Raw genomic sequence first — 21483 nt, forward strand, 5'->3', positions numbered from 1 at the left:
TGCCAGGGCTCTTAAAACGGGTAAAATGTCAAAAACTTGCCAATCCCTGTCTCATGTTACAAGTGCAGCTTCATCATTCATCAGAACATAATATTCGCGGCGTCCCTATCCAAATTCAAAATTAATGCTGTACAACCGCTTTCGGCGCTTTTGCTGTTCAATTCTATATTTAATCGAAATGGAAATGCTTAAACTTTTAAATCATATATTAGTTTACATACAACTGCTATTATGATTTAAATTTATTATGAGTATTTTATTGTTATTGAATCTAGATAGAACAAAAGCTCTTTTAAAGTTTACCATTTTGTTGTATTTTTAGTTTAGTACTTAAATTATTCGAAAATACTTAATGCACTGTTAGGTTTTGGAGCATAGCTCGCTTTTAACAAGCAAATCTATATTTTAACGAGCTATACTTTTTTTGTGATTCATAAACGCTTTATTTAATATTACTTCTCCCGCTCAGCAAGTTCTTTCCTAGAAAAATTCCTGTTTCGGCTAGATGAATTTTTCGTGTTGACTAATTCCATTTTGATGTCTGTGTTTCGGGCTACGAGTCCGAATTATCCGTAGAACAATTACACAACCATGAGACATTAAGACAATTCAAAGCTAACTTCTTTTGTGTTGTACTGAAATAAAAAAATAATTATATTTTTAATTTAGTTAATATATATGAATTCCTGATTTGATTTTATTTTTTACGAGCAAATATTGCGGTCTCTTCGCCCTCGTAAGCGAGTTCGACTGAAGTTTCGTTTTCTCTAACTTTCAAAGATAGTGTATCAGTCGACAGCGGCAAACCAATATCTTGAAAAAAAGAGTGAGAAATAATTTACGTTTTATGAGATTTTCTCTAACTTTCAAAGATAGTGTGTCAGTCAACAGAGACAGACCAATATCTTGAAGAGAAAAAAAAAAAAGAGTGAGAAATAGTTTACGTTTTATGAGATGAGGAAAAATAACTGAACTTTAAAACGTCTAAGGATTTTTTTTCTCGAGAATTTAAAGCAATGAAATAATGCAGTTATTAATTTTTATATAACCAATCTGCTACTTTTTTTAAATTTTATTTAATCTGACAAAAACAGATTCGGATGTAATTAAATAATTATTTTAACCTAAATCACGTAAAAATAAAAATTTAAAGCCGGACTATCGAATAATATATATTAAATTACTTTACTGAATATGTGATAGCAGAATTAGGAGTTGGTATTATTTGATTTCAAACTCAGATTCTGTTGAAATTCTAGAATAACACCAGTTGTATCTTTTTCTTTCTGATTGAAAGACCTTGCTTGTTACATGTTTAAGATTATTAAGATTCCCTTTTACTTCACCCCTCTGACAATTGAGTATGGTCGCGGCAGGGGGAGGGGAGGCATCTTAAGAATCAAGATTGAATTAGGAATGTTGCATTGTAAAGATTTTACTAACTTTTTCTGCTTAAAAATTCGCTTTAGGGTTTAATGAACTCGTCTTGTAGTTAGAAGGTTAACTGCTTTTGTTTCTATTGGCAAATTTTAGCCTCTTATATAAAAAATACATCTAGGAATTTCAAAATATGAAGTTTGAGTTTTCTTTTGAAGTACATCGCCATCAGAACTTTTGACCCATATTCTTTTCTGAAACACGTGGCTGTCTGCACGCGATGGTTTTTCTTATTTGCATGCTCTTATTGGAATGATTATATCGCGTGCTCTGAATCCATATATTTTTTAACGTAACTATACTATTTCTCCCTCTGGTATTCGAATTTATTCTAACTTGCATGCTGCCTGTTAAATGCTGTGTTCCAATCTGTCAATAATACAGTAGATGTTGCGAATGTTTATAAGTACCTACCGTTTTGTTAAAACTACCAGCATCCTGATTATAAATTATTTTAACGTGATTAGTTGTTAAATTTGCATTTTTTGTTTAAAAAGAAGAGATGATGAAAATACTTTTTTACATTTATTTCCCTCGTTTTTAAATTGAGAAATGTATGTAAAAAGTAGTTTTTTTTACTCTTCTCAATCAAGCAATTAATGGATACAAATTCTGATAATTCAAAAAATACTTTATTTTATAAACGGTGTTGAACAGTTCCCAATTCTGAGTTTACGTCTTTCAATGTATAACTCCGTAGCCTTGTAACTTTAAACCCAGCCCAAAAGACTAGAGAACTCCTGGATCAAGCATTGGGGCAAACTAGCCTTTAAGGACTTTTAAGTGAAACTAACCCACGTTTGTGTTACATGGAGAGGGAAAAACCCCAAAACCTCTCATAGTTAGTCCGACGACAAAATGGTTCTAACTTATGATCCATCTACCACTAAGAATATTTTACGTCAGCACCTGACCTGTATAATATACAAGAATGCCGTTCGCGGAAAATTTGTCACCATTGCGGAAATTTTTTTATTATTGCTAAAAATGAAAAAATCCGTCTCTTCTAAAAATGTGTATTTTTCGAATTCCCGTGAAAAGATTAATTTTTACGCCTTTTCTTACCAATGTAGACGCGATTTTGAATTATATTCACGTGATTTAAATCAAACATTCAGAGTCCTATTTACGCGATTTAAGATCGCGCATCGTGTTTCGTATTTTTACGACTTTATATTAAATATCGCGTTTTATATTGACACGATTTTAAATCCGTGATTATGATTCGTATTTAAGTGACTTAAAAATTATATCCGAATTCGTATTCACGCGATTTTAAAATCAAAAATAGTTTTTTTATTCGCACATTTTTTTAAATTAAATGTCGAGATTTGCATTCGCGTGATTTAAAAATCATACGTTGAGATTCATATTCACACATTTTGAACAACACGTTTTACTTTTTTCCTGCTCTAATTTCAGGTATTTTTTCAATTATTTAAAAAGTGTTTTTTCACATAACATTTTGGATTTTTTGGTCTTTTACCAAACTCATCCCTATCAGTGATGAGATTTTTCCGCTTTTTTTCGCTTTTGTCTCTCGAATTTGAGCCTTTTTATCAAAAACTCCGATTTTCTAAAATTTTCGTTTTTTTTTTTTTGTAAATATTCCGCTTTTCTCAAAATTCAGTCGTTGAAATAAAATTATTTCCGATTTTCAAAGATAAACAGAAAATTCAAACTACGTAGCTGCCAACCCATCCGCATTTTCACTTATTTTAGCGATTTTCTCCGCTTTTACGCCCGGATAATAAGATTTTCTGCGTTCTTACCGTCCGCTAGATAGCTCGTATTTTCTTACTCCAGACATCGCTGAATTTCATATCAAACATCGATTTTCGTATTTACCTGATTTAAAAGTTGCGCTTTGGGATTCTTATTCACGCAATTTCAATATCGTACATTGCGATTCTTATTTACGAGATTTAAAAATCCAATATCGCGATTTGTATTTACGCGTTTTTAAAATCTATGTAGCTATTCGTATTCACGAGAGTCTAAAATCCGATGTTGGGATTCGTTTTTGCTGTTGTAACATCAAACATCAATTTTCGTATTTACACGGGATTTAAAAAATAGGCTTTGGATTCGTATTCACGCGATTTCGAAACTATGCATCGTGATTTGTATTTTTAAATTTTTGAAATCCAATATCGAGTTTCATATTCACGTGATTTCAAGATTCAGAAATCCTTTATCGCGATTCTAGTAAGAAACTTTTTTCTGGAATTAATTACTATAAAGGTGACAGTTTTTCTATCAACGATTATTGGTATATATCGGCACTACAATATCAGCGAAACTGGATGAGAATGTTACTGATATTTTTGCTATAAATCACGTAAGATTTACCCTCCTTAGAATTCAGCATTTTTGCCTTTTGGGCCAATCTCATCCCTGATAATTGAGAAGCTCTGTTATCAAATTAATAAACATTTAAAATAGGACACCTTGATTTATTTATCGATAGAAACAAGATACCTCATCTTTCCTAAATTTTCTGAGTGTTAGAAACTAGATATTTTTATCAGTTTTCTCATTGTTGATCTTATATTTTTTCTGCATTGAACACCTATTGATAAACTAGCTAAGTAGAAAAACATGACTTCTGAATGTTTAATTTTTTTAATCATTTGTTTTGAAAAGAAACTATTGGATGAATATTTTATTTTAATTGGTTAAAGTTTCAAAAAATATTAAGAATATTTACAAATTTAAGGTAAAAAAAAAAATATCTAATATATATAGATCAAATTTTGTTTAGAAAGGGGAGGAAAACGCCGTATTGTTTAATCAGGGGTCTGTTTATAAGAAATTTTAGTCCGTTAACGGACCCTTCACAAAATATCTTTTCATAAAAATGGACCCTTCACAAATTTGTTTCTCATTATTGTTTTGTTAATTGAATAAACCCTTCCCAGGGCAGAAAACAAGAAAGATGGATGTAAACAAATTAAGTTTTGTCTTCGAACTAAACTTTGTCAGACGATTCTTCCATTATTCGTCCGAAATGAATATTCTGTGTTCGGCAGTATTGGCTAAATACCAAATATTTGTATGTTGCATCTCTAATTTAGAAGCGACAATTGCTGTTTATTTTTGAAAATTTAATTTTTTTTTAATTATAATTTTGCAGTACTGAGCATAATCTTGTATTTATTTACAATTTAAAAACTCCTTGAAAAGGTTTTTGCAATAACCCTATTTGCACAAATTCATAAAAGCAGGACCCTGGTTGAAAGAATGTGAGTAATTTTTTCACAATTTCCCAAAAACCAGACCCATCACAAAATGTCTGGACAGACCCCTGTTAATAATTTCCTCACATTTCTTATTTAATCATATGCTTCTTCAAAAAAAAAAAAAAAAAAACAAGTTCAGTGTTTGAAAAAAAAAACTTTTATTTTAGCCCAGTAAATCTTTGTTCATATCATTCTAAAAAAATGTCTTTGCTTTCCACACCACTACGTGTAAATGATTCAAAAGTTCATTAAACTGCCACTTTGTTCCAACTTTCTCATAGTGAGGCTTTTAAAAGGTTGGCAAAATTTTTGGAAGCTTTGGTTTTTAATAGTCTACTGCAGTGTTTCCCAAACTTATGACTTTTGTGTATGCTTTCTAAATTTTTTGTAGCGCTGTGTACCACTAATAAAAAAAATGAATGCATTTTTTACTTTAAAAAAAAATTTGCGCAAAAGTTTAAAACCACAACTGGCTGTTGACACCACTAATTATTAACTGTTAACTCTGCAAAAAATAGCCAATAGAAAAATACGTAATAGTAAATTTCCATGGCTAGCTTTGTTTTTAAATAAAATGTTTTGAAATCTTCGTTTGTTGCAAGATATTTCGCATAAGAATAGGTACCCCCACTAAACTGTTCCTGTACCCAGGGTACGCATACCACACTTTGGGAAACACTGGTCTACTGCTCTATAAAATATTTTGCAATGGCAGTTAATTGTCTGAATTCTCAATTTTTGACAAACTTTTAATTAATACGAGAAATTTACCAATGCAAATGTTTTAAATCACCAATGTCTTGAATTGAAAGAAAATCCTACTCTGGTATTTTGTGTGAACTTGTGTAGATGGTGAACCCAGGTTTTATTAGTATACAAATCTGTCTTGAAATTATATTTGAAATAAAATTTGTAATATCTTCTTTTTTTACATTAATTTTTTCAAAGTAAGAGGATATATATTTTTTTTTCTTGAATTGAAATGAGCATGTGAAAGTATGAAAAATTACCTGCTTAATAGATTTGCATTGATAGGAGTAATAAAATTTTTTTAATGAAACAAAATTTTTAACAGTAATGATAAGCATGTTTTGTCTATCAAATTTTATTTAACTCCAGGTCATATGTTCTGCATTTTTTTCTGTATAGGCATAGTCTTTCCCAATTTATATGTATCTATATATATAGTCTTAGTTTCAGACAGAGCTTGTGGAGTTAGTAGTTGAAATGTTAAGACTTCAACTAATACACTTATACTCAAATAAAATTTCCATCAAATTCCAAGAAAGTATTAATACTATAAAGTATTTGTTAATTTCAAACAAGGATGGCAAACCACAATTTAAAAAAAAAATACACCTAAAGATATTTTTCTTCTACCCAAAGTGGTAGAAACTCTTTTTATAAGAGAAATGTCAAATATTAACTGAATTATTTAAATATTTTATTATTGCAAACTAGTTTAAATAATGGTTTAATAATATTGGTAATTTCATTAAGTTTTTTGAGATTTTCTGAGTGGATTTTTATAATTGTGTACAAAAATTATATTTGCTTAAAATTTTCCCAGCTATGGCAAAATATGCAGAAAAAGAAATTGACATTAAGGGGCCAAACTCCTTTTTAAAAGACTAATTTGAAAGTATACTTTGATTTAAGCAAATGGAGGCCATCTCATAAAGAATATATTTAGATTCAATAGTTTTTTCTCTCTTAAAGACAAATTTTCAGAAGAAATGTTTAAAATATTGAATCAAATGCTATGTACATTTTCTTAAAAATCTATGCTCTTTTTGTTAAGCACAGGGTTGGCAGGTTTTTGACATGTGACAGTTTTTGGCAGTTTAAACCATGGTTTAAACCGTCACGTCAAAAACCTCACTGTCGAAAATGTCAAAAACCTATATTCATATGTGAAATTTAATTAATACATAAAATTTATATATTTTTTATAAAGGATAGTGTTTCTAAATATGTTCTAGAAAAAAACAAATTTAAAATTTTGAAGAAACACTTATATTTTGAATAGTAACTAAAATCTTGTACTTTTGAAAGCTCACATCTTTTGTAATATTATGTATTCATTTTCATGTGTTATTGAAAATCTGCAGTGATATTATTAAGAAATTTATTTATAACCAAATTTAGTGTATAGTATAGATTATACTAAAAATTAGACATTTTTAAAGATAAACATTAGCAGTTTTGTACATTAGACATCTTTTAAAGAAAAATCTTTTTAATATTCTTTTAAATCTTCTTAATAATCTTTTTAACATAAGACAATACAAATTTAAGTGCTTTCTGTTAAATACACAGAGTAGTTAGTGTCGATTTACAGTATATTCAGCCTATTCATTTACTATGCTGAAAATTTAGTTTATCCAAATACTTGTGAATTTCATTTTGCTGAATACTATATACATAGTTTTGTTCAATATCTAAATATTCAGCTGCTGAATAATTACTTCTTGCTTTCAAGATATGCATTATTTGTATTCTTAATACAAGTGGGGGAAACAAATTAAGAGGTAAAAATTGTTTTAAAATGGTAAGTGTAATAATTATAAATAAATATAATAAACAATATGAATTATATTTATCATTATTCCCAAATATAACTACTTTTAAATTCAAATTAACATACTGGATAATAAAGATATTCGGTATAACATTAAAAAAATTTTTCATACACTTGTATCAAGTTTGTATTTATACAACATAACTTGTAAGTTCCTTATAAATATTAGTTATATGTTCCTTATATGTCAAAAATGCATAGTAATAAACTTTTAATTTTCTTAAGTATCAAAAAAAAAATTTTTTTTTTCAAAATATAAATATTTAAAAAAATTTTGTGCAAAATTTTTCTGTACATGCATTTGAATATAAATTTCTAAGATTTTAAATCTGTTATTTTACCTTAATTTTAATTAAAAAATATCTTAAAACCTGCTGATTACCTATAGTATAATTAAATTTCAATGTAATGCATGGCAACTGTTGGTAGTTTTGAAGTTTATATATTTTTTTGGCAAACTTTAGTTTTTGACATTTTTGACGGTTTAAACCAGTATTATACCCTTGTCATGTCAAAAACCTCTTTTTGACGTCAAAAACCCAACCCTGGTTAAGCATGCATTTCTAGCTGTGCCCACTTTTTTAAAACACATTTTGAGCCGTGTCCAGACAGTGGTGATTGTATTCCGCGTTTTTTGCAACATTCTTTTGGGTCTAAATACTTAAAGCAGGTTACGCGAATATCACAGAATTCCACTATTTGTATTAACTTGTTTTAAAAATCATACATCTCAATTCCTATTCACGTGATTTAAAAATCCAATATCACGATTTGTATTTACGTTTTTAAATCCAACATCGCGATTCGTGTTTACACTAGTTTAAAATCCAATCCCGCAATTCGTATTCACGTGTTTGTAATGTCAAGCATCAATTTTTGCATTTATAGATGATTTAAAAAATATGCATTGAGATTCACATTCACGCAATCTAATAATTATCCACTGTGATTCATATTTGCGTATTCATATTAAAAATTCATTATTGTAATTGTATTTTCGCTTTTTTGAAATCCAATATCACCATTCATATTCAAGCGATTTTAAAATCGAATATTGCGATTCTTGTAAGAATTATGTTTTTTCTTGAATTAGTTGCTCTAAAAGTGTGATATCCTGCATTAGTAAGTAATTTAATTATAAATGTTGGTTTAAAAAGTTATGTTAAATATTAAACATGTATGATATATAAATTGATGTAGATTTTTTGCTTATAAAATTTTCAGGGTTTTGACATCTGCTTTTTTTTATTTCTAGTTGTACTTGTAACTGGTGCTTCTGGATATGTTGCTTCATACATCATCAAACTACTGTTAGATGAAGGCCATAAAGTTAGAGGAACTGTTCGAGATTTGAATAATGAAAAAAAGATCAAACCTTTAAAAGAACTGAGCCCTGAAGCTCGTTTTCCTCTTGAACTGGTAGAAGCAGATTTATTAAAAGAAGAAACATGGAAAGAGTAAGTTTTTCAGTTCCTTTTTACCACTCTAGTCCTTCCAACCACTTTACTTTTACTCCCCATGGCAGAAGCACGGCGATATTGACGCAGAACATTAGAGTTCTTGCAGAAAGATTTTTCTTTTGAAAAGTAAAATATTTTAGTTTTCTTTTCTACAGAAAGTTACACGTAAAATTTGAATCGTGTTTTTAAATATCCCGATATATTTCAAACAATATGGAAAATTTTAATCGTGCATTTGAGTATTTACTTTTTAAGGTAATGATTCTGTCTATTTTTCTGCTGTTATTGCTATTGATTTCTCTATAGTTTTGAAATCCGATCTTTTTCATACGATATTATTTATTACAACAGCCTAATCTCGAAATGAAACATGCAATTAAGTTACACCTTTTAGAGGAAGCAGATTCGAGTGATTTCATGGTCAATCTTTTATTCGGCAATTACTACTACAGATTTCATTATTTTTAATTATTTTTTTTTATTGTGATGATTATTTACAAAATGCAAAGAAGGAAATAATTAGTGTGTTCCCCCCCCCTAACAAAATGAGAAATATCACCCATAATATTGTAATAAAAAATTGTTACATGTTTAATTTAAAAAATTGTATAGTTTTTTTATAAGCACAGCACTTTTGTTATTTTAAATTAGTTACACATCTGTTTGTTATTATTAAAAGTATCTTGCAGAAAGATAGTAGTGCTAGAGAGTTTTGTCGCAGATAGCTCGAAAAAATTCTGTCTCAGGGGTTTTACTTAAGCTAAAAAATCTGTCTAAATAGTGGCATAAAGGAACTAAAATCAATGTTTAGATTAATAATAATTAACAACTTCCTCATTAAATTGTAATATTAAGTAAATAGTTGTAATAATATAGTAAATAATATGGATCAAAAAGTATTAATAGTGAAACGTTTTTAGAAAAACCACTTAATAGTTACAATAATTTTGACGATATTTTTTATAGATATGTAATATAAATTATAATTGAAGAGATTCAAACTAACTAAACTCAAACTGGTAGCTAAATTTATGATTTAATATAATATTTTCAGTTATGCAACTTTAAATCAAAATAATTTTGCCCAGAATTACGTAAAAATAATTCAAATGAATTGAAAGTTAGTGTGTTATTTTGTGGTAAAGATTTTAAGGTATTATCAAAATTGAGCAAAAATTTCCAAGTTTTAATTTTTGTTCTCTACCACTACAGAAAATCATTTGTGGAAAGCAGAGCAGTTGGCGTCCCTATTGTAGTAGTAATTATAATGCAAGTATTGTGCATAATTTAATTTCTGATAAAATGTTCCTAAAGGCAAAGAAGAAACTTGCCTCAGGTTTTTGACTGATTTTTGATGTGTTATGTCAAAAACTATTTATTGACATCATAAATTCAACCTTTGATTTGAGACAAAGTTTTATTTATCTAGGGCTGTCAAAGATTGTACTTACGTTATTCACACTGCATCACCTTTCCCAAACGCATCACCAGCAAACCCTGATGAAGTTATTAAACCAGCTGTAGAAGGTACTAAAGTAGTTCTACAAGCATGTGCTGATGCTGGGACAGTAAAAAGAGTTGTACTCACTAGCTCTGTTGCTTCTGTTCATGGTATGTTTTATTTTTAAGCATTACTTACATTTTTAAATTTATTTTTAATATTTTTGGACTAATTTATTACTTAATATACCTTAGGGGAAATGATAATGGAAGAAGGCAAAGTATACAATGAAGGTGATTGGACAAATACAGAATCTATTTCGCTTGATACTTATTCAAAAAGTAAAACTCTCGCTGAGCGATTTGCTTGGGATTTTGTTAAAGAACTGCCCGGTAATATATTTCAAATTGATATTTTTATTTTTGCCCTAGTAATAAGTGCCTAAAGTGTTTAAATGTTTAAAAAATTTCATGCGTATATAAATTTGATATGTCTTATTTTTATCTTGTATACTTAATACTATTTTTATTGTCAGTGATATGTTCTCAGGAACAAAAACTTTCATCTAATCTTTTTCTAGTTAAAAGGTTAATTTCCAGTCATCAGTGTGTGAGGTGATCTTATCAAATAGCTCATTTTGTTTGTAGCATACAACATAAAAATGCATTATATGAACTCAAATCTGCATTTCCAGAGATATTAATTTTATTGAACAATTCTATTGAATATGAAACGAAGGTCTTTTTTTTTATATTAAATGCATCATTGAAGAAAGCGTTTCTTTATTTGGAAATAAATCACTCATTTGGCTTCTTTTAATTTGTTCATATAGTAGAAACCCCGCAAACTTTGGTTTGATATTCCATTCTCATTAAGGTAGGAAAAGTTCCTTTTTCTAATTAGCTGTCTTTATTATTAATTAGTTAGGTTTGACATGATTTTAGCAAAATAGTTGAGTATGAATTAAATTTCAAAGAAATAATTGTCGGATGATAGTTTTTTTACAACAATGATTTTCTAATATTTATTTCAATACGTAGTTGTTTTCTTTATAAAATTCAGCTTATTCTAAACACAGATATAAATAGTGGACCGATAAAATTCATAAGTACGATGGAAATAAGTTATCCGCTGCAGATATTTGGTGATAAAGTAGAAACACACCTAGCCAAATAGCCTTAAAAATGTAATCAGCGAATAACTGCAATGCCCCCTTGTGTAGAAAACAACATACAAATTTGTTGCATCTGATTTTTACCTTGTATACTTTATATGTCTGATACTGTACACTTATGACGCCCGGTGGCTGAGTGGTAGTACAGTAGGGAACCGATTATCCGGAACGAACGGGACCATCGCTATTCCGGATAACTGATTTTTCCGGTTTTCTGAATCGCTACAAAGAGCCGATTTTTTTATTGTTAAACCCAACTAAAAAAAAAATTGTTAGGAAATAATCTTAAAAAGAAGAAAAAACGATGAAGTAATACAGTAATGATTATTTCTAAAATGATGGTAGTAAACATCTTTCAAAAAAGAAAGAAAAATCCTATGAGGGAAAAAAAATTTTTTTTTAAAAATGGCGGGGAAAATTTATCGAATTTCGTTCCAGTTTTTTGGTTTTCTGATTCGGGTTCTGTACTGTACTTCTTTCTCTCGTGCCACAGGTCCTTAGTTCGATCCTCGGGACTGGGCAGGGTCGACACAGCCTTTCATCTCTTCAGTGAGTCGATAAATGAGTATCAAGCATGCTTGGGAGCTAAACACTGGGGGTTTCGCATTCGGCTGACCACCTAACCGGAACATCTGCTCTTGCACTCCAGAGCTCAAGGTCAAGAAAACTGAGATGGGCACAGTAGGCCTTTGCCCTCTATGGGCGGTCGCGCCACTGAGTTTAGTTACTGCACACTTATACCATATTGATGCTAAGTAAATTTAAATTAGGTTAATTAAGGTTTTTAATTTCTTAGTGTTACAAGCAAAGTTTAATTTTCTTTAAAAAAAATCTCATTTATATAAATTGAATACTCACGAGCACTGTCTGTGAAATTTGCTTAAGTATAATATACTAATTTTAATTAGTATATGCAGTGATACTATTTTTGAAATAAAACTGAAGATGTGAGTTATGTATTAAAAGTAGAAAAATTTAAGAATTTATAAATTGTGTAATATTGAACTTCATTATTGATAAAAATAATGTGCAGTTTTTATGATTATCATTGGTCTGAACTTTGCTGAGCATAGTAAACTCTTTTAGATGCCCTTACCTTCAAAAGTAGCACAATGTGGCAGGGTTCGTTGATTTAAATCAGCTTGATTTAAATCACGATTTAAATCAAATGATTTTTTAAAAAAATCATTGATTTAAATCAATTGATTTTTATATATATATAGATTGAATATTTAAAATATATAGATTGAATATTTATTTTTTGATGAATGACAACATTTATAAACACAATCTGCTGCTTTTATTTTGCCATTTTATAAATCAAGAGAAAAAAAAAGAGATCACAATTTAAAATTAAATTTATGGTGTGCTAATTGAAACTTTGTGTTACTAGTTAAAGTAGTATTCTTTAAATTATCTTTTTTATCTTGTCTTTTAATTTCAATCATGCCTTGTATTAAAATGGTCGCTATGCATTATAATGAAAAATTATTTTAATAAGTTAGAGCTTCTAAAATATTGTTATAATATAGTTTTAATATTAATTTAATTTTGATTAAACATTTAAAAAGTTTTTTTAATCATAAATTAAAGCTCTTATAGTGTATTTGAATAAAAATCAAAAAAATCTGATTTAAATCAAAAAAATCCGATTTAAATCAAAATAATCAGATTTTCTTGATTTTTTTTAAAAAAAATCAAAAAAATCACGAACCCTGCAATGTGGATAATTTAACTTTTCTTTTAAATATGTAATTATAATATTAAATATTAAAAAGAAACTTAAGCTTTAAGTTTTAGATGAATTTAATGACAAATATATATTGATGTCTTTAAGAATCGTCAAAATGGGAATTCAAAATTGTGTAAAATTGTTTTGTTGCAAATTCATAATCCACATATTATTGTTTGTTTGAACATTCAAATTTAATTTATTTCAGAGGATAAAAAGTTTGAACTGGCTGTTATTAATCCAGCATTGGTGTTGGGGCCTGTTTTGAACGGAGAGCCTGGAACAAGTGTAGAGGTAGTTTTTTTAATCTTTTTTTAAGGAAAAAAAGTTATGATAAATTTATGATTGTTTTATATGATAAATTTTAAAAAAAAAATTTTTTTTCAGGTTATAAAGAAGCTTCTTGAACGGGCTATGCCAATGATTCCTAAAGTAAATTTTGATGTTTGTGATGTAAGAGATGTTGCTTTAGCGCATGTAAAAGCTATGACTCTACCTAATGCAGCTGATCACAGGCATATTGTGACCACTCAAAATGTGTGGCTTAAAGATATAGCTATGGTTCTTTCAAAGGAGTTTAAGCCTCATGGTAATATATTATTGATTGGAGTACTTAAACTTACTTGGAGTGTTTCATTGCTTAACAAGTGCTTTTTTTTTTGTTGAAAAATCTGGCTACGCACCGTGATACGCGATTTTTGATTTTTATCCCTAGTTGGTTATAATAATAAATAGGGTCAAATTGTTACAACTTGGACTTAATTCACCTACTTAAAAATTTAGCCGACGAAATTTAAAGATTCTTTTGCTTACAATTATTTTTAATGTAGCTAGCTCAACAGAATATAACTTCAGTTGGTAAATTATAACTTATAAGAATGTGTGGCTTAAAGATATTTCGATTATTTCAATGGAATTAAAGCTTTATAGTAAGTATGAGGAATTGCCTTTCTAAACCTGTGTAATCAGAAATTTTATAATTAAATGGTAATATCTGTTAGGAGAAAGTCTGCTTTTAACAAAAGACTGCAATATATCTATACATATACAGCAGAATTTTGACCTGCAGTTATTGAAGCTTTTAACTGTTTTCAAATGGCTTCCCTAATTCAATGAAAATTTTAAAGACCAAAACAATGAAAATAAATTGACAACTGAAGCTGGACATCAGCTTCAGTTGTCATTGTTTTCCTCATTAAAATTTTCTATTGGTTTCAATTTTCTTATGAAATTTTTGCTGCATTGCACAACTTTCCTTTCAGATTGTAGTATTTAACTGCTTTATACACAAAGTGCTTAAAGGTGCTTATTTTTGATTTACGTTTTTTAAAAGCCCTTGGAGGTGGTATTTTATTCGGGGTTTGTTAAAAGTGATTTTCAAAGAATTTTTCTGATACATGATTTTTGATTATCTTTTTAACCCTAGTTACTTAGACATTCTCAAACATTTCAGTTTAAATAGACTATACCATGGAAGTGATAATGCAAGAAATTTGAAGAGGATGGAATATGCTTTTCATTTTAAGATTCCTTACTCATGGATTTTTCTATTAAAGCTTGTTCTACATTATTTGCTGTTCTTCATTTTGTGGTGATTGTTGAAATCAGCAAAAATGTTAAAATAGATTAATGTCATCCATTCATTTACTTTTGATTTAGGCATAGTTTCCCTCTAAAACATGGGAAGTTATATTATCAAGAACTTTACTACAAACAGTTAAAAAATGTTGTTTGGTTATTCAGTTGTAGCTGATTAAAAAATGTGTGCAGGCTAATGTGTTTTATGCCTTGTTTTTCTTTTCTCAGGATTGTGACTTTATTCTACATAGCCATCATTTAATTATCATTTCCTTTGTTGGATATTTAATTTATTCATTATGCATTTTTAATTTGATGAAACTCTGAGTTCATGATTAATTATGCTTAGCACGTTAACTATTTAAATAAATAACTGTGTGAAATTGAAGTGTTCTCTTTGTTTAATAAAATAGGTTACTGTGTACCAACAACTATTGCTCCTTACTTTGCTGTCTGGTTAAATAGCTTTTTCGACAAAACTGCTAAGTCTATATTGCCACGAATTGGAAGGGAATTCAGATTTGACAATAAAAGGGTAAATATCTAACATACCAATTTATTGCTTAGTACAATTATGATTTTTAGCATTTATGTTCTGTGGAGTATTTTTTATGAAGTGTCATTCTTTTTAGACAAGTCTTTTTAGTCACTAGACCTATATTTTCATTGTCCCTGGTATCTGCTTAATGCATTACTAATTAAATTAGGCTATATTTTGACTTTAAATTAGGCTATATTTTGACATTTAATGCTAAAATTATTTTGAATTAGGCTATATTTTGACAGTTTTATATTAAATCCAGATTCTGCTTTTTATGGATCCTTTGTAAAAAAATATTAATTTGCTAATAATCTTACTAATTTTTTATTATAATTTTATTAATTTATTGCTCCACAATACATTCCCAGGAAAATAACATTGATCCTTTGAAACATTTATGAACAATTTTTCATTTTCCTTCGCTAATTGATAATTAATAGCACTAAGATCCATTAAGTCTTTGTATGCATCAAAACTATGTCACTTTTTATTTTTATTAAAGCGCTGTCAGTAAAACAAATTTAAAAATTTTAAGCAAAATACAAGAGTTGCTATGTTTATAGTTAATATCCAACTATAAAGCTCGTAAGAGGCAAGAAATATTGTTACGATAGTTTAGATTTTTCATAAGTTCATTCGAGAAACAACTAATGATTTCTCATGCTAGTTTTCTACATTGTCTAATAATTATTAGTGTAGCAATTAATGTCTTGTTGATCTTAATGATAATTTTTTATATTTGCAATTATTTAAATTCTTTAGTTGCACCATTATATATTTATTTTAGACCATAGTAATAGCACAAGAGTATCTTTGAGAAGCTTGACACTTAAGTGAATAAATTTTGTTGTAAATATGTGTACTGTTATTGAAAAATATGCTAATGAACATATTAATAATTGATGCAGTTCAACCAAAAGTATTTCAATTCAATCTTTGTTCTAGATGAAGGAAGAATTGGGAATTACTCCAACTGAATTAAATCAAACTTTGATTGATACTGCTTATAGTTTAATTGAAGGTGGATTCGTGAAAAAACAAAAGAAATACAAGCAAAATAGGAAAGATTCTGTTGCAGAACCAAATAAACAAAGTAAGATATTTCATAATTTGTCCCTTTTCTACAACTTTAAGCATCTAATTGTGTATTTCTACAGTTTCTTTTCTTGTAATATCTAGTGTACAGGGTAACAAAAAAATATAGGGATCATTTTTGAATGTTTATATTTCCAAAATTTTTTACATAAATTCAGCAATGCCTCTCAATATGTCGACCTCCGGCATAATAGATTTGCCACAACGCTTCGGCCAAGATTTTAAAGCACGCAAAATGATTTCCTGGGGGATTTTCTTAACCTCTTCTCTTTGAAGGCCTCTCAATGTAGAAATTCTTCGCTTAATCAGTTTGTTTTTCAGATGTCCCCATAGGAAATAGTCGCATGGTGCAGCATCAGGACTGTTTGGAATCCATTGTTCTGGTCTCAGGAATAGCACTTGCTGATCTGTTAGGAATTTCTGGGTGACCTTAGATGCATGTGATGGGGCAGAGTCCTGATGGAACACAGCATCACCATTAGGGTACAATCTGCAGTAATCATCCTTAAGAAAGGGCTTTAATATCTTCTGTATATAATACTCTGAATTTATTTTGGCCCCAGGTTTCACAAACCGAGGTTTGGTCACACCATGGTTGGATATGCCCATCCAAACCATTACGCCTTTGGGATGAGGCACCGTGGTTGATGGTGTCAAGTCTCGCCTGTTCTGCCCGCGACTAAGATATTGAACTTTAGATTTAGCATTGGTATCAGATAGATAGATCCAAGCTTCATCAGTTGTAAGGAACTTTCACCATCTGTCCTTACGGAGAAGCTTGTAGAGGGGTCATGAACGTTGCCTCCTAATCTGCACCGATCTCTCACTTAAATGATGACATTTAGATTTTTTATGGCATTTTTTCTTCAACTTTTGTTTTAGTTGATAGCTTACAACTTGCTGACTCACGTTAAGAGCTTTAGCCATGCTCGCCTGTGTTGGTGGATCCGGTTTTGATGTCATCTTATCAAGCTTCTGCAAATCTGATTTCTTCAATTTGCTTGGCCGTCCACTTTTTCTTGGTTTTGCATTATTTTGCATCTATCCGAGTTTCGAATTCTTGATGCGACTGATATGGCTGAGTGAAATCGCAATACCTTTCTTTTTAAAATGGGTTTGTATAATCCTGTGGCTCCAGCGAAGTGTGGCTAAAAATGCTTGTACTTGACCAATTAGCTTTTTGTCAAATTTCTTCAAAGGCATTTCTGTGATTTTATGAAATAGTATTGCAATTGAAAGTCTAATAGCAGAGCTTTAGATCAGTAAGCTATATATGTAAAAAGGTTTTAAAACTTTAGTGGTAGATAGCCACAAAAGTGATCCCTATACTTTTTTGTTACCCTGTAACTCTCTCTTCCCAATCTTGAAAATTTTATATGTGCTTTATTAATATTTTCCTTATCCTATTTGTTTAAAAAGGTTCTGAAATGTGTCTAAAGGGCCTCAACTTTCAACTGTTTTCATGGTTAAAAATCCAAATATGTTAACAGAAAAAAAGACATATTTATTTAGAAAAAGCACCTTTTTGTGTCATGGTTCGTAACCTAATAGTTAGAATTACTTAATTAGTAATATTTGAGATCAATCTTTAAAATTTCATTTTGCTTTAAGTATTTAAAAAAAAAAATTATAGAATAAATATTAAAAACACTGAAAATTGTTTAGGAAATGAAATTGTCTTATAAGTAATTAAAAATGGAATACTATGTCTGCCAATTGTACAATTTTTGATCAGATGTTTCTTTGGTGCAAGAGTAATGAAATATAGCAATGAAATATTCCAAAATAGCTTTGTTTATACATCTGCAGATAGATTTAAAAAAAAAATGCTGCAAATTAGTCCAAACTTGTTTAATGCGGTTCTTTTAAGCAATTTCTCTCCAAGAGGTAGAAAAAGCATAAGTATTAATAGCTTTATGATAAAAAATAAGCTGTCCTGTGAACAGAAAATTGTTAGAAATTTTGGAAGTCTTAATTTTTCAGCTTTTTTTAAACTGTTATTTAGCTTGAAGAAATGCTTTGAACTCTTTTTAGGATTGCTTCAATATTTAGATTCCTATAAGGCAGTCTTGCTTAACAATATAGCCAGGCAAGAATCTGTGATTTTGTTTCTTTATCGTGTTTCTCTTTAATATTTTCAGAATTTCTACTTTCTTGTTAAAGTCAAATAGCCGAAAATTTTATATTGTGCAATTTTCGGTATGTTTATGAAATATTTATATCGAACTTTAAATTGATAAAGATTGAATCTATGTGCTGGCAATTTAAATGTTTTAAAGTGGTTTAAATGGTCCTTCACTAATTTATTTTATTTATTTTTTTTAATTTATTTATTTTGCTAATTTAACTGAGGTTATGTACATTAAAAGTATAACTGTTTTAAATTTGTTTTAATAATTTAATTCAATATCAATGAAATTTTCACAACTTAAGTTAAGCATATTTGTAAAATAACCCCTTTCATGATTAGTGTTATGCACTTTACAATATGTGAAGTGCTCAGCCAAACAAATCTTTAAAACATTGCTAATAAAGATAGTCAGACGCTGGAGAAAAAAATTTGTTAAAGCAGCTTATCTTATGTTCTTCCATAAATATGCTTTGTAAAGTTGAAGAAATGCTACAAGCTGCTTTATCAATTAAACTGAAGTTGTCATAGTCAATTTTGACAGTAAATTTTTCATATTTGTTTTTAATTTTATGTAGGTAGTAATTAAATCTTAACTTTGATATTAATATTCAATTATTCCAAATTTGAACAGTTTCATACAGTATATTCTCAGACCAATTGAACTAATAGTGATCTAAGGTTTTTATTTCCCATGCATTTCTTTTTGCAATTTAGTGAAGCTGTAATCTATTTTTACTGGATAATCTTTTATTATTTTAAAGTTACTGTATTCGTGTAAATAGCATAAAAAATTTTATAAAATAATTTGTTTTGATTGAAATTTAATAATTTTTCTTAAGTTCCTTTTTCTCTAAAAGGGTGGTTGGCGCAGCATGTCCACATTTGGATCCTGTGCCATTAAACTCTACATTCAATCAATTAATCAGTTTTCTCTAAAAGGGCTGTGGATTAATTGTTCTTGCTGCGTGCTCTCAATTATTTCTAGTTTTTTCAATTTTTTTACTTAATTTTGCTTTGATTTTTGTATTATATAAAAGGTCAATTCTATATTTTTCTTTGCAAAATATAAAATATATATTTAATAAATTTATTGCCTCAAATTTTTGGCTAAAAATTTCATTTCTCTGTTGAATATATAAATCTTTGTTTTTTTTTTCCTGGGATATTGACATGTATACATAAGGTTTTTGTTGAACTTGTGATGCAATTCTTTTTCAGGTGAAGAAAAAACTGATCAAACTGAGGAAACAAAAGAAAATGAAACAGAAAAAGGCACTGATGAAATGAAAGAGTTAGAACCAGAAGACAAACCTGAAAAGTTAATTTGTGGAGAATCTGAAACTAAAGCTGTAGAAACTCCTGCTGCCCAGTAGACTTTTATGCTTGAATACATGTGCGTTTGCTATTTCCTCTAAGATTTTATTATCTGTGCCTTTTTGTTGCTATTTTAAAAATATTACTTTCATGCTACCTGGTAAAAAAGAAAAAAAATATTTTAATACCATTCCTATGTGCATTTTTTTCTGTTTTTTGGATTTGTATAGAAATAAGAATAAGATGCTTCAACTTAACTGTTCAGCTTATCTTTTTACTGAATATTAAAGCTTTAATTCTATCTTCTGTGATATTTCAGTGTGTATATAAACTCATCTTATGTAGAAATATGGTTTATGGGTTTTAATTCTTGTAAATTTTAAGGTAAAATTAATATTTGTTTTGTTGTGTATTTTTAAAATTTGTTACTAATCATACTGTTTGCGGCATTTTGCACTTATAGTGACAAATTTAATTTTAATTAATTTTAGGTTATTAGCAAGTATTATATAAACTTTTTTTTAACATTAAATAGTTCATAATTTAAGCAAATCCAAATGACCACTAAGAACTATGTTATGTTTGCAAATGGATTTTTTTGTTTTATTTATTTACTTCGGCCAGTTTAATTTGCAACCTTTTTCAACAACTTGTTTACTTTTAAAAGAAAGCCAGTTTGATTTATAGTAGTTAGCAAGCTTTTCAATAAATTGATTATTCTTCTAATGAAAAGTATTTACAAGTTTGAATCATTCCAGTGTATTAATAATAAAATATACATGTTGTGAGTTCTCTTTATACTTTTACACTTACCTAGTTAGCCTTGAAATTTTTAATGTTTTATTTCTATAAAATTTTGCTTGTGCTTGTCTACTGAGTGACTAAAAATGTGCAATTTACATAACTCTTTGTATGAACTTGTAAGTGTTTGTTACACTCATATACAGCGTTATTTGGAAACTATATACACCATTAGAAGAGCTTTTTTATTGCATGTGATCATGAATTTAATTTGCTCAAAGTGAACTTTTTTTTTAATGTTTAAGTATTTATAAAGTAATTTGTCATTGATGTTTAATTTTTTATTTACATTTACAGTATTTTTTTATTGCACTTTGTTTTATAACTGAGCAGCTAGCTTATTGCTTAATGCCCTTGAAAAGTTGTGTAATCTACTTATTTTTGTTTTTAATTATTTGTAATGTTTAATATGTCATTCAATTTTATGCTGTTGTGCATAGGTAAATGAGTTTCACAATTTTGAGTGAAGTATCTTAACCAATATTGAATTTTCACACTGAAGTGCACAACTGTAAACTGCACAATAAAATTTTAATGTAATTCTGAAATGTTTGTTTTATTTTAAGTTACTGTCTAAAACTATCAAGAGCTAAAAAGTGATTGCTCATAGATAAAGTATTATGAAGTGGGTTTTTCAAAGACCCTCTTTGTTTCTAGGGTTCGCATTTTGTCCTGTTTCTTTCTTTTAGAAACCTTTTTCTTACAGAACACTGTAAGAGGAAGAAACAACGAAATGGATGAAACTGAAATTGATAAATACAATTGCTTAGGGATTACTAGGGATGCTTAGGGATAGTTCAGCCTTAAAACAAAATTTAATATAGTGTAAAAAAGTTGAAATTCTTGACATATAATTTTAATTTATGTTACTGTTTGTTAAAACTATTTCAACAATCGATGCTTATTTTCTCATGCTAATTTCATGCAAATTTATATTTCAGAAGAAAATGGTATGA

At 28.7% G+C, this 21483-nt stretch overlaps 1 protein-coding gene across 1 annotated transcript in view; it reads left to right on the forward strand.

The window, feature by feature from the left end:
* The window catches only part of LOC107445841 (uncharacterized), a 34662-nt gene extending 13587 nt beyond the window's left edge, over positions 1-21075 (forward strand). Inside the window, exons 2-9 of the mRNA XM_016060331.3 lie at positions 8516-8717; positions 10150-10331; positions 10416-10553; positions 13276-13361; positions 13455-13656; positions 15059-15180; positions 16132-16279; positions 19631-21075. Of these exons, the coding sequence (XP_015915817.1) occupies positions 8516-8717; positions 10150-10331; positions 10416-10553; positions 13276-13361; positions 13455-13656; positions 15059-15180; positions 16132-16279; positions 19631-19785 (1235 nt within the window). The 3' untranslated portion in view covers positions 19786-21075. The remainder of the gene's footprint in view (positions 1-8515; positions 8718-10149; positions 10332-10415; positions 10554-13275; positions 13362-13454; positions 13657-15058; positions 15181-16131; positions 16280-19630) is intronic.
* The last annotated feature ends 408 nt before the right edge of the window (positions 21076-21483 follow it).

The sequence above is a fragment of the Parasteatoda tepidariorum genome, chromosome 12, assembly GCF_982258835.1.
Source record: "Parasteatoda tepidariorum strain Cologne lab strain chromosome 12, Ptep-v5.0, whole genome shotgun sequence".
Classification (NCBI taxonomy): domain Eukaryota; kingdom Metazoa; phylum Arthropoda; class Arachnida; order Araneae; family Theridiidae; genus Parasteatoda; species Parasteatoda tepidariorum.